This window comes from Muntiacus reevesi, chromosome 20, assembly GCF_963930625.1.
Source record: "Muntiacus reevesi chromosome 20, mMunRee1.1, whole genome shotgun sequence".
Classification (NCBI taxonomy): Eukaryota; Metazoa; Chordata; class Mammalia; order Artiodactyla; family Cervidae; genus Muntiacus; species Muntiacus reevesi.
The window spans coordinates 29,242,575-29,256,345 of record NC_089268.1 but is presented as its reverse complement, the minus strand read 5'-3'; the positions used below and the strand labels follow the sequence as shown (position 1 = coordinate 29,256,345).

At 51.1% G+C, this 13,771-nt stretch overlaps 2 protein-coding genes across 4 annotated transcripts; both read right to left on the bottom strand.

The window, feature by feature from the left end:
- Window positions 1-479: 479 nt before the first annotated feature.
- FLOT1 (flotillin 1) lies at window positions 480-10,675 on the bottom strand. 3 transcript variants are annotated; one of them, XM_065913304.1, is made up of 13 exons: window positions 10,414-10,675; window positions 10,051-10,259; window positions 9,652-9,727; window positions 9,477-9,567; window positions 9,107-9,250; window positions 8,850-8,969; window positions 8,662-8,757; window positions 8,304-8,456; window positions 2,934-3,115; window positions 2,732-2,777; window positions 2,491-2,628; window positions 2,084-2,248; window positions 480-819 (listed from the first exon to the last, which is right to left on the bottom strand). In XM_065913304.1, exons 2-13 carry the CDS (start codon window positions 10,091-10,093, stop codon window positions 790-792), a joined length of 1,284 nt encoding a protein of 427 aa, XP_065769376.1. In that variant the 5' UTR covers window positions 10,094-10,259; window positions 10,414-10,675; the 3' UTR covers window positions 480-789. The 3 variants fall into 3 exon arrangements, with proteins under 3 accessions (XP_065769376.1, XP_065769374.1, XP_065769377.1); XM_065913302.1 differs by having other exon boundaries at window positions 10,051-10,107; XM_065913305.1 differs by lacking the exon at window positions 10,051-10,259 and having other exon boundaries at window positions 10,414-10,674.
- Window positions 10,676-11,032: 357 nt separating this feature from the next.
- On the bottom strand, window positions 11,033-12,308 carry IER3 (immediate early response 3). Its single transcript, XM_065912473.1, has 2 exons — window positions 12,058-12,308; window positions 11,033-11,957 (listed from the first exon to the last, which is right to left on the bottom strand). Exons 1-2 carry the CDS (start codon window positions 12,265-12,267, stop codon window positions 11,697-11,699), a joined length of 471 nt encoding a protein of 156 aa, XP_065768545.1. The 5' UTR covers window positions 12,268-12,308; the 3' UTR covers window positions 11,033-11,696.
- Window positions 12,309-13,771: the final 1,463 nt, after the last annotated feature.

Below are 13,771 nucleotides of genomic sequence, written 5' to 3'. Positions count from 1 at the left end.
ACCCCAACAGTTTGTTTTTAACAGTGCTCCAGAAGAATCTTGTGAAATGCACAGACACTATTTACTACTTGGAACACATAGTGCCTCCAGGGTTCCTTTCAGTTACAGGTATGTTGGTTTTCTCAGCCTAAGGCAAAAATCACCTGGGGAGGGGTGGTGTCACATCATAGTCCCATGCTAAACTGACACTTAAATGTTACCTAATAAATAACTCCTGCTTCAAAGAGCACAATGTTAACAGTCTCAAATTTCCCTTTGCTTTATTTTCAGTAACTAGGGACTAATATAATTACTGATACTGCTTCTACTTAAGCATGCTTTTCTGACTATAATGAACTTCAGGGTAGAGTGGGGGTACTCTACAACTCTTAACAGTACACAAGTAACTACCGTTACAGCTCCCACTGTAAGAAAGCACATTGAATGCAAGAGAGAAAGCTACACTTTAGTGTTCATTTTGAATGTTACACTGAATTAAGTATCAGTACTTAACTGATTTATTTGACAAAGTTGAGAACCTGCAGACCATCCCTCAAGATTTGGTCAGGGAAGAATTCTCGACAACAGGCTTAGTTTAAATAAAGTGGGTCATCAGAAGGCATGGGAGCCCTGGGGGACTGGCAGTCTTGGCAGTATGGGATTAGGAAAGGGAACAATTCCCCTCCAGGGCAAGGCACAGGCTATTTGGCAAGGACAGGTGATGTGCTCAGGGAGCCAGCTGAAATGCGTGCAATAACGACCATTCAGGCAACTTGAGTTATGAGATGGGGCATCACGAAGGTCCAGGACTCAGGCTGTTCGCAGAGGTTTGTGGTTCACCTGGCAAAAGACAACAGTGGTGACTATGTGAACCAGGTACCCTGTTCTCCCAGGCTCCCATCTGGACGAATGGGCTGCAGAGAGGACATTCTTACAGAAGTATCCTAGCTTTTCCTAGTACCCTATCTCACCCCCTCTGCCAAGCGGTCATTCAAATTCTTGTATGAGTGAAGAAAGGGTGAAGGGGGCCAGATCTCTGCTTGTACAGGCCCTCAGCTCCCAATCATACAGTGCCGCCCTCAGGGAGACTCCAAGGAACCCAGCTCAAAGGTCACTGATTCAGCCCAGTGCTTTTATTTACACAGGCATTTATTTAACACACTTCATATAATACTTACTATGTGTTAGGCGCTAAACACTGCAAATATTTACCCATTTAATCCCCTTAACAATTCAACAGGGTGGTAACTTTTAATTGACCTGGCTTTGAGGTGAAGAAACAAGTGCAGAGAAGATGAACTTGTCTAAGTTAGCTGGCATGCATTACAGCCAGGATTCACACCATAACAGTCTGGCTCCAGATCCCACTCCCTGATCTCTACCATAACCAACAGGTGAATAAACAGGCACCAAGGAAAGCAGTGATACACCTTGGAATTCAACATCAACAGGCTGTAATCAGTTCCTTCTGCTAGTGGGTTAGTTCCCTGGTGACTCAGAAGGTAGTCTGCCTGCAATGCAGGAGACCCAGGTTCAATCCCTGGATCAAGAAGATTCCCTGGAAAAGAGCATGGCAACCCACTCCAGTATTCTTGCCTGAAGAATTCCATGGACAAAGAAGCCTGGTGGGCTACAGTCCATAGGCTTAGATAGTTGCACACAACTGAGCTACACGCACACAGCCAGACTCACACAGCCACAGCCACACACACACACACCCCCACACCCACACACCGGTGGGTCCTCACACACACACACACACATGGGCTGACCAAGAAAGCACAGGCTCTGGAGACAGCGGGCCTGGGTTTGAAGCCCAGCTTCACCATATATGAATGACATGGGCTAAACTGAAACTTCAGTTTCTTCACTTTGTAAAACCCTACACACCCCAAAGGAAGTTTGATTTTAAAAAGTTTTTAAAACCATTTGTGCAGGAGCTTAGCACTGTGTCTGGTACATGGAAAGCAATTGCTAAATGTCTGCAGCCCCAGGCCTCCTGGGTGCTGGCCCATGCTGGGCCCGCTGTGTCGTGTGCCACAGGAACCCGGCAATTTGGCTCCCAGCCCCACCCTAGAAACCTAGAAACCCTAGAAACCCTCACCTGGGAGATGCTGACGCCTGTGAGTCTCTCGACGCTCTCCGGCAGGCGGCTCAGGATGTCCAGCACTTCCCCGGTCACTTTGGCCGCCCCCATGGCCCCACTTCCACTGGACACCAGTGTGATCTTATTGGCTGAGGTCAGAGGACCACTGATCTCCTCTGCCACCTGGTAGGTAAGATGTCCACTCAGCACCAGGGTCTCACCACCCATCCTAAGACTCCTTACTCTGGGTTTTAAGACCTGTGTTCTTCGCTTTTGTGAGGATCACCCTTCCTTGCTTTGGTCACTGGTTTGTAATTCCCACCCCTAATTCATGGCCCCTAGCCTGGTTCTCTCCTGTCCCTCCTCTGCTCTTGTCCATATGCCCTCCACCACCCCCACCCCCTGCCTCCGGCCCCGCCCCAGACCTGGGGCAGCTTCTCCAGCAGCATGTCCAGCTGAGCAGCCTCCTGGTACAGCTGGAATGCCTCTGCCTTCTTGGCCATCTGCTCAGCCTCGGCCCTGGCTCGTGCCCCAATGGCAAAGGCCTCGGCTTCCCCACGCATCTGAGGAGGGTACAGAACACGTGAGGTACAAACGGCGGTAGGTAAGGACATGAGACCCCAGCACCAGCATCACCCCACTCCCTCCACCAGTCGGCTAACTCACCCGCACAGCCTCGGCTTCTGCCTCCGCCTGCATGATCAGCTGGGACCTGGGCAAAGGGGAGTGGAGGGGGGAGTTGAAGAATAGCCCTTGCTCTGGGAGAAAGGCTCCGCAGACGGAGGACAGATAGAAAAGGCCTCAGCTTTTCGTCTGGGGGCGCCCAGGTGGTGAAGGAGCCCCCAGGCGGGCAGGGAGGGGTGTTTACTTCTCTGCCTCCGCCAGGCGCTCCAGCTTGTAGCGCTCCGCTTCCGCCGGCTTGCGCACGCGGGCCTCCAGCTCCTTCTCCCGGCGGGCGATCTCCTGCTCCTGCACTGCCACCTGCTGGGCCCGCTCCACCACCTGCACCTGCACCCGCTGCTCCTCGATCTGCTGTTTCGTCTTGGCCACCTGAGTAGGAGGGATGCTCAGAGTCAGAGCTGAAGAGCAAGTGCCTGGGAAGCAGGGAGGGCCGAGGCTCCAGGGCAGGATATTCACATAGAGCACACCACGTGCAGCTGGTCTCCGCGGGCTCAGCCTGCCCAGTGCAGTCCATTTCTGGGACAGATCTGAGGTATGACCTGGGGAGTGGTCCGGTCCTCCCCCAACAGAGTCAATATCCATGGTTAGGGCTGTTCCCCAGGCAGTCTTAGCTAGCTTCAGGGCTGTATGGGGCTGCAACCCAGCCCCTGTTTGCCCTCAGGCCAGGTGAAGCATCCCTCCACTGAGCTCCCCGTCAGCCTATTTCTCCACCAAGTCTTCCTGTAGAGGATGAGCGCCTGGAGGGCCCTGAGCGCATGGTGACCATGGACCTCCAAGTCCAGCCATTTCTCTCCATCAGCGCAGCGGTTATCTCAGGGCAAGCCACTGGCAACTGGCTTCTGAATAGCCTCTCGCCGGCTTTTGGGAGTAGGGGGATGGTGTGTGTGTGTTTATCTTTTGTAGGTGGTCCAAATTCAAAAGAAAAAAAGTAAAGCAAGATCTCCTCCAACCTATTTCTCAAGCCACCTCGTTGGTTCCCTTCCTCTCAAACAACCACTGTGACCAGCTTGTTGTGTATCCTTCCAGAACTACTGTTAAGCAACTACAAGGGCATGTATACATCATAGACTACTTCCTCTTACTTAGGCAGATTTCATTTTCTTATTCCTTGGAGAGTACAAGGGTAAGAAGGCGCTTGCCAACATGTCGGTGAGCAGAGGTCTGGAAGAACATACTTCTTGCCTCATTGCTCTGGTTTAGCCATGCACCATCTTGCCTGTGATATAGCCACATGAGAGATGGAGCCCCTGCCTTTAAAGGGCCCATGTGTTCATTCCAGAGGAAGGGAGCTTCTAGACGTGGTACCCTGTCCTCTTTGACCCTAAAATTTCAAACCTGTTCCAGACTGGACTAGTTAACACTTGACCTCAGTGTGCAGCATCATAGTGTTCCTGTTAGAGCCCCCACTTCCACCCACTTCTTTCTCTTCTTTAGACCCAGCCTCCATCAGCTCCCTCAGAAAGAGTACAGGGGATATAAGTTTTTTGAGATCTTGCTTCTGTGGGTTTTTTATTTCATTCTTCTATTTGAATGATGATTAAGTTGAGTACAGGTTGTGAAAGTGTTAGTTGCTAAGTCATGCCCAACTCTTTGCAACTCCATGGACTGTAGTCCGCCAGGCTCCTCTGTCCATGAGATTCTCCGAGCAAGAATACAGGAGTGGGTTGCCATTCCCTTCTCCAGGGGATCTTCACAACCCAAGAATCAAACCAGGGTCTCCCGCATTGCAGGCAGATTCTTTACCTCCTGAGCCACCAAGGAAGCCCCCTGAGTTTAGGTTACTATGCTGTTATTAATTTTCCACCAGAATTTTGAAGGCATTGCTCTATGATCCTCTAGCTTCTTGAGAAATCTGAAGTCATTCTGCTGCTTGACCTTTTGGCTTGAGATCTCTTCGTTCTCTCTGGAAGCTTTTAGTTCTTTCATCCTTGGTGTTCTGAAATTTCACCATGATATGCTTCAAGGCAGATGTTTTTCATCCACCATGTTAGGTACTTGGTGGATCATTTCAATCTAGAAAGTCAGATAAACATGTCTGATTTTTTTCACTGATGATTTCCTTCCGTTTTGTTCTGTTGCGTCTCCTGGGCTGGCCTCTGATATTTTTTCCTAATTTTTCTATCTGTTTTGTTCTATCTTCTGACAAGTTTATTAGAATTTCTTTTCCATTTTTTTTCCATTTCTGCCACCTTATTAATTTCTAAAAGCTCTTTGTTTTCTATGTCCTGACTTGCTGGATATGAATTATTCTTTTATCTTACTGAGGATATTACCTTTTTTTTAAGCTTTCTTCTCTCTGCATAGCACATATCCTCCAAACTGCTTTGCTTGTTTGTGGTTTTGGCCTATCCTTCTTGTTGCAGGATCCTTTATATGTCAGGGAGTCTGTGCTTGTCTGCTCACAGGGAGGAAGATCAGAAACACTGAAGGAAGCTCTGGGTATGTGGGTGAGGCTCAGAGGCTTTGAGCTTCACTCTACGGTGACCTGGGTAGTTCATCTGCTGAGGAACCTCTGATTCAGGCCCTTCAAATCTTTTATATTGGGTTGGTCATGTTCCCTAGAGCAGTCTTCTGATCTCTTCTTTGGAATATGGGGGTTCTGGGAGCCATGTGGAATAAGGGGCTGGGGAAGCGGTCAGTATTCAGCATTCAATAGGCAGTCTCTTCATGCCTGTTACTGGGACAGGGAGCATCACTCAGAGGCAGACAGCTCTAAGAAGTCACTTTTCACCTGTTTCTCCTTATTTCAACCAACTTATCCCAGCTCCAGAGGCCCCTGGTGCTGACACCTTCTGTGCCTCAGGTCATTTCATTGTTTTCTCCCCTGCTGCTGTGCGCTCAGCTGTCTCAGACGCTTCTTTAGTCATCAGTTACCATGACTTTGCAGCTTCCACAGTGATGCTATGGTTTGTTCCTTCTGTTCCTATTCGCTCCACTTTTTTTCCCCCAATTACTCTATGTGGATTTAGTGAGATGTTAAGAGGGAGTGCAACAAGCTGCATTTATGCCATTCATCTGCTTTGACAAACCTTCTAATTCATCTTGCTTCCTCTGTTCTCTTTTGACAATCAATTCTCGATGCAGCAGCTGGACTGATCTTTGTAAAAACGTAAATTAGACCAGAGCACTTCCCTTCCTGAAGTTCTCCAATAGGCTCCCATCGTGCTTTGAATTTTCTTCTAAGTTTCCATCTGTTGTTGTGTGTTTAGTCGCTCAGTCATGTCCTACTCTTTGCGACCCCATGAACTGTAGCCCACCAGGCTCCTCTGTTCATGGGGATTCTCCAGGCAAGAATACTGGTTCCCCAAACCCTAGGAGATCTGGTTCCCTCACAGCACACCAGCCTTGTTGGATCAGAAACATCCTTTGTGTTCCTGGGACACACCCCCTCTTTCCTATATCAAAGTCTTTGCATGTGCAAGTCCCCTACCTAGTCACTTGTCATATATAAGTAAGTTAAAATAAAAAAATTTAAAATGCAGTGCCTCCGTCACACAAGCCTCATTACAAGTGCTTAACATCACAGCATAGATATATAGCATTTCCATCATCACAGAAAGTTCTCTTTGAACAGCACTGGACTGGAACGTTCTTGACTTGCAACTCTTTACATTGCTGGTTCTTTCTCATCTTCAGGGTTATCTTATCTATCATTTCCTCACAGAAGCTTTCTCTGATCACCCCAAACCTAATAGAGTACCCCTCCAACAGAATACCACCGATTTATTTCCTTCATAGCACTTAAACAACTTAATTAGAGCCAATGAAGATATTTATTGGCTTATTTGTTGTTTCATGTATTATAATGTAAAGCTCCAAGAGGGCAGGACTTTTATTCTATCTCTTTCATACTTATATACTCACCTCCAATGCCTGGCATATAGTAGGCACCTAAAGGATCTCGGTTGAATAAATCCTTATTTTTCCAGCACCTAGCACAAAGTCTGACACAAAACGAGGAACTAATAAAAGTTGAACAGAACCCTAACCAGGCTATCCTTTGATTAGCAGACAAGGAAAGCCATGTTGAGAATATAAATTCCCACCCAAGCTGGTGGTTTTCACTAAATCAATGCTTCTCAAACTTCAATGTGTACATGAATCACCTAGAGATTTTGTTAAAATACAGATTCTGATTGGTCTGTTGGGCTGGAGCCTCAGATTTTGTATTTATAACAAGCTCCCCAGGGATGTGCTGTTGCTGGGAGGCAGACCACACTTTGAGCAGCAAAGTACTATGCCACACTCAGGTACCCGTCAAGCCACGAGGGATTTAATATCATAACTAAAGATGTGTTGCTCTAATGCTTTCAGCCTGCACCAACCCTTGGCAAAAATGAATTTCATAATATTGGGTAAAGGTCTCAAAGTACAGTTGATTCTCATTATTCATGGTAGTTCCGGTTTTCATAAAGTAGCCATAAACATTGAATTAACAAATACTTATTGTGGGATCTTAGTTCCCCAACCAGGGATCGACCCATGCACTGGAAGCACAGTCTTAATTAACCACTGGATTGTCAGGGAAGTCCTATATATCCTTGTTTTATGTATTTCTGTGTAAAGACACTATATGTAATGTATTTGTTGATTCATTAACAATGAACTCACATCCAACAGCACTATAACTCATGCCTGAAAGAAGTTTATCTAACACATGTATTTTCTCCCTCAAGCACATCAAGTCTTCTTGGACTTAGGAACACTAGACAGCACTCAGTACTACACTTGGGGGCATTTTGAACTGTGAAATCACCAACATAGAGCACAAAAGTGCAAAATATGTAGCACTGAATATACTGTGAAAATGACATTGTTTACAGTAGGAGCTAAAACAAGAAGGGAAAAATATGTTGTTCAACCTCAACTGAAAGGCTCATTATCAGGCAACTCAAATTTTTCTCCACTCTGTGCATGTCTGCAAATGGTCATCAATACAAAGAGCACTAGGGAAACCAGTACTCTTTTAGCATTTAAACCAGTGCTCATTTAGCATTAGCTCTTTAAAACATTTTAGTACTGAGGCAAATTCTCAAATACAAGATCTGCAAATGATAAGGATCAACTACACTTTGCTGCACTATCAAGGCCCCCACAGGTCACTTTGTAGGATTCAGAGCCCAAGTCCACGTTTCCCCTCCTCATACCCTCTGTGATTGCCAGGGCTGCTGGCAGCCTGTGGAGGACCGCCATGAGAAAAAGGCACTCGTTCCTCTGGGGAGATGCAGACCCATTCACTCAGCCCAATGCGCAGCTTGGGTAGTGGAGCACAGGCTGATCTGAGCTCTGGTTCACCCCTCATCCAGGTGCCCTTGCCCAGGACACAACCTGTCCCAAGCTCGAGATCAGCCCTATCTACACCCCCTTTCTAGGCCTTTTCTTTGCTTTTCAGCTGAAACATTCAGGTCTTTTAAATCTTCCTCATATGGAGGAGTTGGGTCAGAAACCGAGAGTCAGAATAAGGGGATCAGAGCAGGATATGAGAGAGAGTGGTGGCCTGAGAACAGGGAGAGAGTCAAGTCCAGCCTGGCTGCAGGGCCAGCATGGGGACTCTGACCTGAAGTTGATAGGCCAGGTCAGCCTGTGCTCGGCGCGTGTTGACTTCGATGTCGTATGCGGCCTTCTTCAGCTCGTAGTCCCTCTGTGCCTTGGCCATTTCGATCTCGCTCAGGTACTGAGCAGACACCTTTTCCTGCTTGGCTTTGGCCTCCTGTTCATGCAGAGATTGGGTAGGGCATCAGAGTAGAAAGAAGAAGCCCCCAGGGAGAGAGCCTGCTCTCCATCGAGCTCCTCCATCTTCGCCCTGGGCCTGGCCTCATTTACGTCCTCTGCCAACCCTGCTCCACTGGCCCTCGCGCCAGCCCCCCTGCCCCACAAAAAGCACTCGGAGACCAAGCAACCCCCAGCTCTCTCACCCGGATCCCGGCGTCTCTTTTGGCTTCTGCTTCCCCAATCCGAGCATCTTTCTGGACCTGAGCTGTTCGAGCCTTCCCCAAGGAGTGCAAATAGTCCTGTGGGAGAGATGCTGATGTCACAATCCTCAGGAGGGAAGGTTTATCAGATGGGAGCAGGAAAGCAGGGAGGACCAACTGCTGAGGTTTACCTGATCGTCGTGAATGTCCTTCAGGGTGTAGCTGACCACACTGATGCCCATGTTGACCAGGTCTGAGGAGGCCACTTTGAAAACCTGCTCTGAGAATTTCTGCCTGTCCTTATAGATTTCCTGGGATAATAGGATGGAAGGAAGAAGGAAGGGACATGCTCAGATCCTCTGGGCACTGTCTTCCTCAGACTAGTTGGGTTCCTAGGCCCCTTGCACTCTGGCATCCCCTCCCCATCTCTCTCTGCCCTCAGGCCCACCTCCACGGTCATGTGGGCCATGATAGCCCTCTGGTGGCCCTCCAGTGTCTCCAGCGCAATGTGGGCGATCTCTGCCTCCGTCTTCCCCAGGAACATCTGGCAGGCGGCAGCCAGCATCTCCTTGTTCTGGCCCTGGATCTTCACCTGTAGCCAGAACAGAGTTGGGGTGAGTGTGGGGAAGGCCTCCTGAAGCCAGAGTAGAGGCAGGGAGAGTCAGGTGCCTTGGGGATCCCTGGAGAAGTGGAGACTCACAGAGAAATTTCTCCACAGGCAGAAGTTGGGAAGGCTGTGGAAGATTCTTAACATCTGGGGACACAGAAGTTTCTGGGTTGGGGAGCGGGCTTTGGGGGAAAGGCTCTGAAAGCCTCACCTGGGCAATGCCAGTGACTGAGATGGGGACCCCATGGCGAGTGTAAACCTTTTCACTCTTGACATTGAGGGTCAGTGTGTTGAGTGAGATCCTAAGGGAAAGAGAAGGGGTGGACAGCATGAAAAGGAAGAAAAGGAGAAAATGGGTCCCTTTCCCCAGTCTTCTTGCTACCTACCTCTGGATTTGCTGAATGCAGGGCAGGACAAAGACACGGCCTCCAGCTACCATGACTGGAGGGCTCCGGCAGAAACCTGAGAAGGGAGGGGGCCGTGAGGCGTGGTGGCCCGTGGCCACGGTAGAGGTATAACATGGGAGACAGAACTTGGGAAGGGAGCGTGGGAGCAACCTCCACGAGGAAAGCTGGAAGCTGACAGGGGCCAGGGGCAGTCCAGGCCTTGGAAGGCTAGGGAAGGAAAAATCACAAGTGGGTGGCATGCAGCCATCGTGGGTGGGGTAGACAGAAGGTCTGGCGCTGGGGAGCTGGTAGGGAGAGAGGGAAGAGACCTCTGCAGGGACTTCCTCTGAACGGACCTCTGCAGGGGGGATCACTGGCTGAGCAGAAAACAATACTTACCGGAGACCACCATGGCCTCATTTGGGCCACAGGTGAAAAACATGGCTCAGGCTGGAGCTGGAGAAGGGGGAGAGAAAGCCTTTGCGGATGCGAAGCGGCGCCGCGCAGTCCACAGGAGAGAACTCTTTCCCTTTCCAGTCCGTCCCGCCCAGCCTGCAGACGCCGAGGCCCCAGGCTCTTCCGCAGCCCGGGATCCGCTAAGGCTTTTCCTATGAAATTTCGCAAACAGCCAGCGATTCTCAGCCGCTTGCCGCGCCCCACCTTCAGTGATATGAAGCTCTCCGAACCCGCAGAGGTCCCCAGACCCTTGCGCTACTCTCCCTGTTCTTCTGCAACCCACTCCATCTCCCCTCCCCCACCTACCTTCCCGGACTCGGGCGGCGGCCGCGCCGGGGTCCCAGGGAGGGCGGGGCTGCGCAGGAGATCTGGGAGTCTAGCAGGTGCCGCCCGCGCGCAGGGTCTCCCTGGGAGCTGGGCCCGCGCCCCCAGCCCAGCCGCACCCTGTTGCTACTGCAGACGCGACCCCGCCCCCCGCGTAGGACCACCCTCCCCACTCGCGACCCGCCTCTTTCCCGGCAGGCCCAGCTCAGATCCGCAGCCCTCGAGAGCTGCAGAAGAGGCCCCGGGAAAGGGGAGGAGGCCCCAGTCAGCCGCCCTTCTGGGGCCGGAAGTCCCGCCCCGGCCGCCTCACGCCCCGCCTCGCGCGACGTGACTTCCGTGAGTCCTGCACCCGGGGAGAGGGAGATTGACTCACGTCGGACTTGCCCCTTGTGAACTGAGAAAAACCGCAGACTGGGCAACGACTAACAGCATCCGGTCACAAGATGCTGGGTTCAGTGGTTCCGGAAGGAGGGGCTCAGGGACCCCGGGAGGAGCACCGGCTGGGGACTTGACTGCGGCTTCTCGGCCGGCTCCTCCTCCTCCTCCTTGGCGCCTTAAGGAGAGTAGGGGACCGCCGCTTGCAAAGAGACACTCACATGACTGCTGACAATAAATCAAGTTTATTTGTGTTCATAGAACATACGGGGCGACCCCAGCCTCCTGACAGCCCACCGACCCCGCAGCCACCCCCTTGGAGGCAACTTGGAGGAGATCGAAGGCCAGGGACCTTATTCTCAACGGCTCCCCGAATCTTCACAGACTCACGAGTTGAGATGCTGGAGGACTGAGAGTGTCACTACGACCCACCACCGTCCTTGACTCCCAGCCCGGGCGCCATCTCGACCCGGGTTTCTTCCATCCCTTTTCCCGGCCTCCCTCAGTTCTGGGTGCTTGCCTCCACCAATCCCACAGAGTCCAATAAATACCCAGAGACCTGCATTTGCAGCAAGGTGCACATCTCGCACTCCTGCATAAGTTAAAATAAATATTACACACACCCCTCCATCACCTAGGGGACACACATAAATACACATAAATATTATTAGGAGCAATGAGAAATAAGTTAACGACGCACTCCTTCCCCACCCGGCCTAGCCCCTGAGTGCCGGTTCCTGTCTCTCCCAGGCTCGGACTGGCGTCTCCGCCGTAGTGTTCTGAGTGCGAGTTGCCTCGCGAGTCCCAGTTTGGGATACGCTCTTGCGCACCAGGTACACCCAGTGTTTCTTGGTTTTTCAGGTTCTTTGGGGGGATGTGGGGAGTCCCGGTTAGAAGGCGGCCGGGTGTTGCTGGAGAAAAGTGCTGAGATCCAAAGCGTAGTCCGAGGGCTCCGAGGTCAGATTAAGGGGCTCGAAGACCGGGGCTGCAGCGGTGGGCGCGGGGGACGGCGCGCTGGAGGTGTCCTCCGGGGCCAGGGGTGCAGACGCACCGTCTTCAGCCATTAGGATCTGGCAGAAGATGATGGTCAGCAGAATAAAGAGCAGCCTTTTGGCAGGGTTCGGATCCTCGACTGGCAACTGACGCCGGACCTGAGGGGAGGTGACAAAAAGAACAGGTCAGATCGGGGCCCTGGCGTCCAGTGATTCACCCTGCTCTTCCCCCGGGGCTGTCCACTTCGGCGACACTCACCACTCGTGGGTAGAGGACCCTACGGCTGCGCTTTCGGTGCCCGCGGGTGGCGCTTGGGCGCGCGGCGGGGGCCACCGCGGGCTCCGGGAGAGGGTCGAAAGTGAAGATCTCTGGACCGGAGCCCCGTCGGGGTCCCGGGCTGGTGGAGGAGACCGGGGTCGGAGCCCGCAGGACGGTCATGGTGGGGAGGGAGCTGCGAGAGTGACACATTGTGCGCTGAGCTGAGCCGAAGGACGAGTGGCCCCGCAGTCCCGCAGAGCTAGTTATGTACCCCGAGAACTGGGCGGGCCCTTCTCAACTCCACCCTGGGCTGGGAGAGGTTGGACGGTCGGCTGGAAATTCCGAAGATTAAGCAAAGGAGGGGGCGGAGACTTGGCCAGTGCCAACCGTAGGCACCCCAAGTGTGCGTTGTGAGTGTGTGAGTTGTGAGTGGAGGCGGGTGAAATCCCAGACTGCGGGCACATGTCAGGACATGTGGCAACTGGAGAGGGGCCCACAGACAGTTTGAGACGGTTCAACCACAAATCCCCATCTCTGGGGACGTGCTGGAAGGCTTACATAAGAAAGTCTGGCTCCCTTGTTACAATCCTGATCCAGCAGAGTCTAGGAACCACAGTTACAGTGCATAGTCACACATTTGTAGGGACTCGGAAAACAGTAGCCTAGGAGGGAAGTCATTAAGAAACAGCCAAGAAGCCCAAGAGAAATAAACACACTAGTACACACAGACACAAGTCTGCCTGCTTTAGCTCACGCACGCACACACCATGTTGTAGAGATGGAAAATTTTCTCCTTTTCTTCTAGTTTCTTTGGCTGGTTCAATAATTAAATTGACCTAGGACAGATTAACAGGAGAAAACAAATGTAATTGCATGCTTAACAGGAGCCCAGCAAAACTTGCGACTCAAAGGCAGTCAGGCAATTGAAGCTCATCTGCCATCTTGAGCTAAGGAATGGGAAAGAGGCCTGGGGCTTGAAGGGGGGGTGGGTAACTCACAGGAAGATGGGAAGAGCAGGTGATTGCTAATGAGATGTTTGTCCTGCGGAGCAGGTAAGTTTTTCCGGTGAATGTTATCGCTGGACCAGGCCCCCTACCTCCGTTATTTAAGCAGTGAAGGGAGATTCTGCTGGCCCTTGATTGCTCCAAATAATTCACAATACAGAAGAGCACATTTTGGAGTGGTGTATTCTGTTCCCCATCAACATGCGTGTTACACGCACAGAACAAAAGTGCAGAGACTACACAGGGGCAACCCCACAATGTGCAGAAATGTTCACTCAAGGCTGGCGCAGAGGACCACAAAATACAAAGGCAAGATGGTAGCAGCCACCTGGGTTTAAGTTTATATGAAGAACATTTAAACTGTGAGACATTATGCAAATGTTGTGGTGATGATAATAATGCAAGAGAGAATGGACAAATTTTCATAACTGCCTTAGAGACAGTTGCTGTGGACACAGAATTTAACATCTTTTGAGCATTCAACAGGGCCAGTGTGTGTGTGTGCTAAATTGCTTTATTCATGTCCAACTCTGCAACCCTATGGACTGCAGCCTGCCAGGCTCCTCTGTCCATGGGATTCTCCAGGCAAGAATACTGGAGTGGGTTGCCATTTCCTCCTACAGGGGATCTTCCCAATCCAGGGATTGAATCTGTATCTCTTACGTCTCCTGCGTTGACAGGCAGGTTCTTTACCACTAGTGCCACCTGGG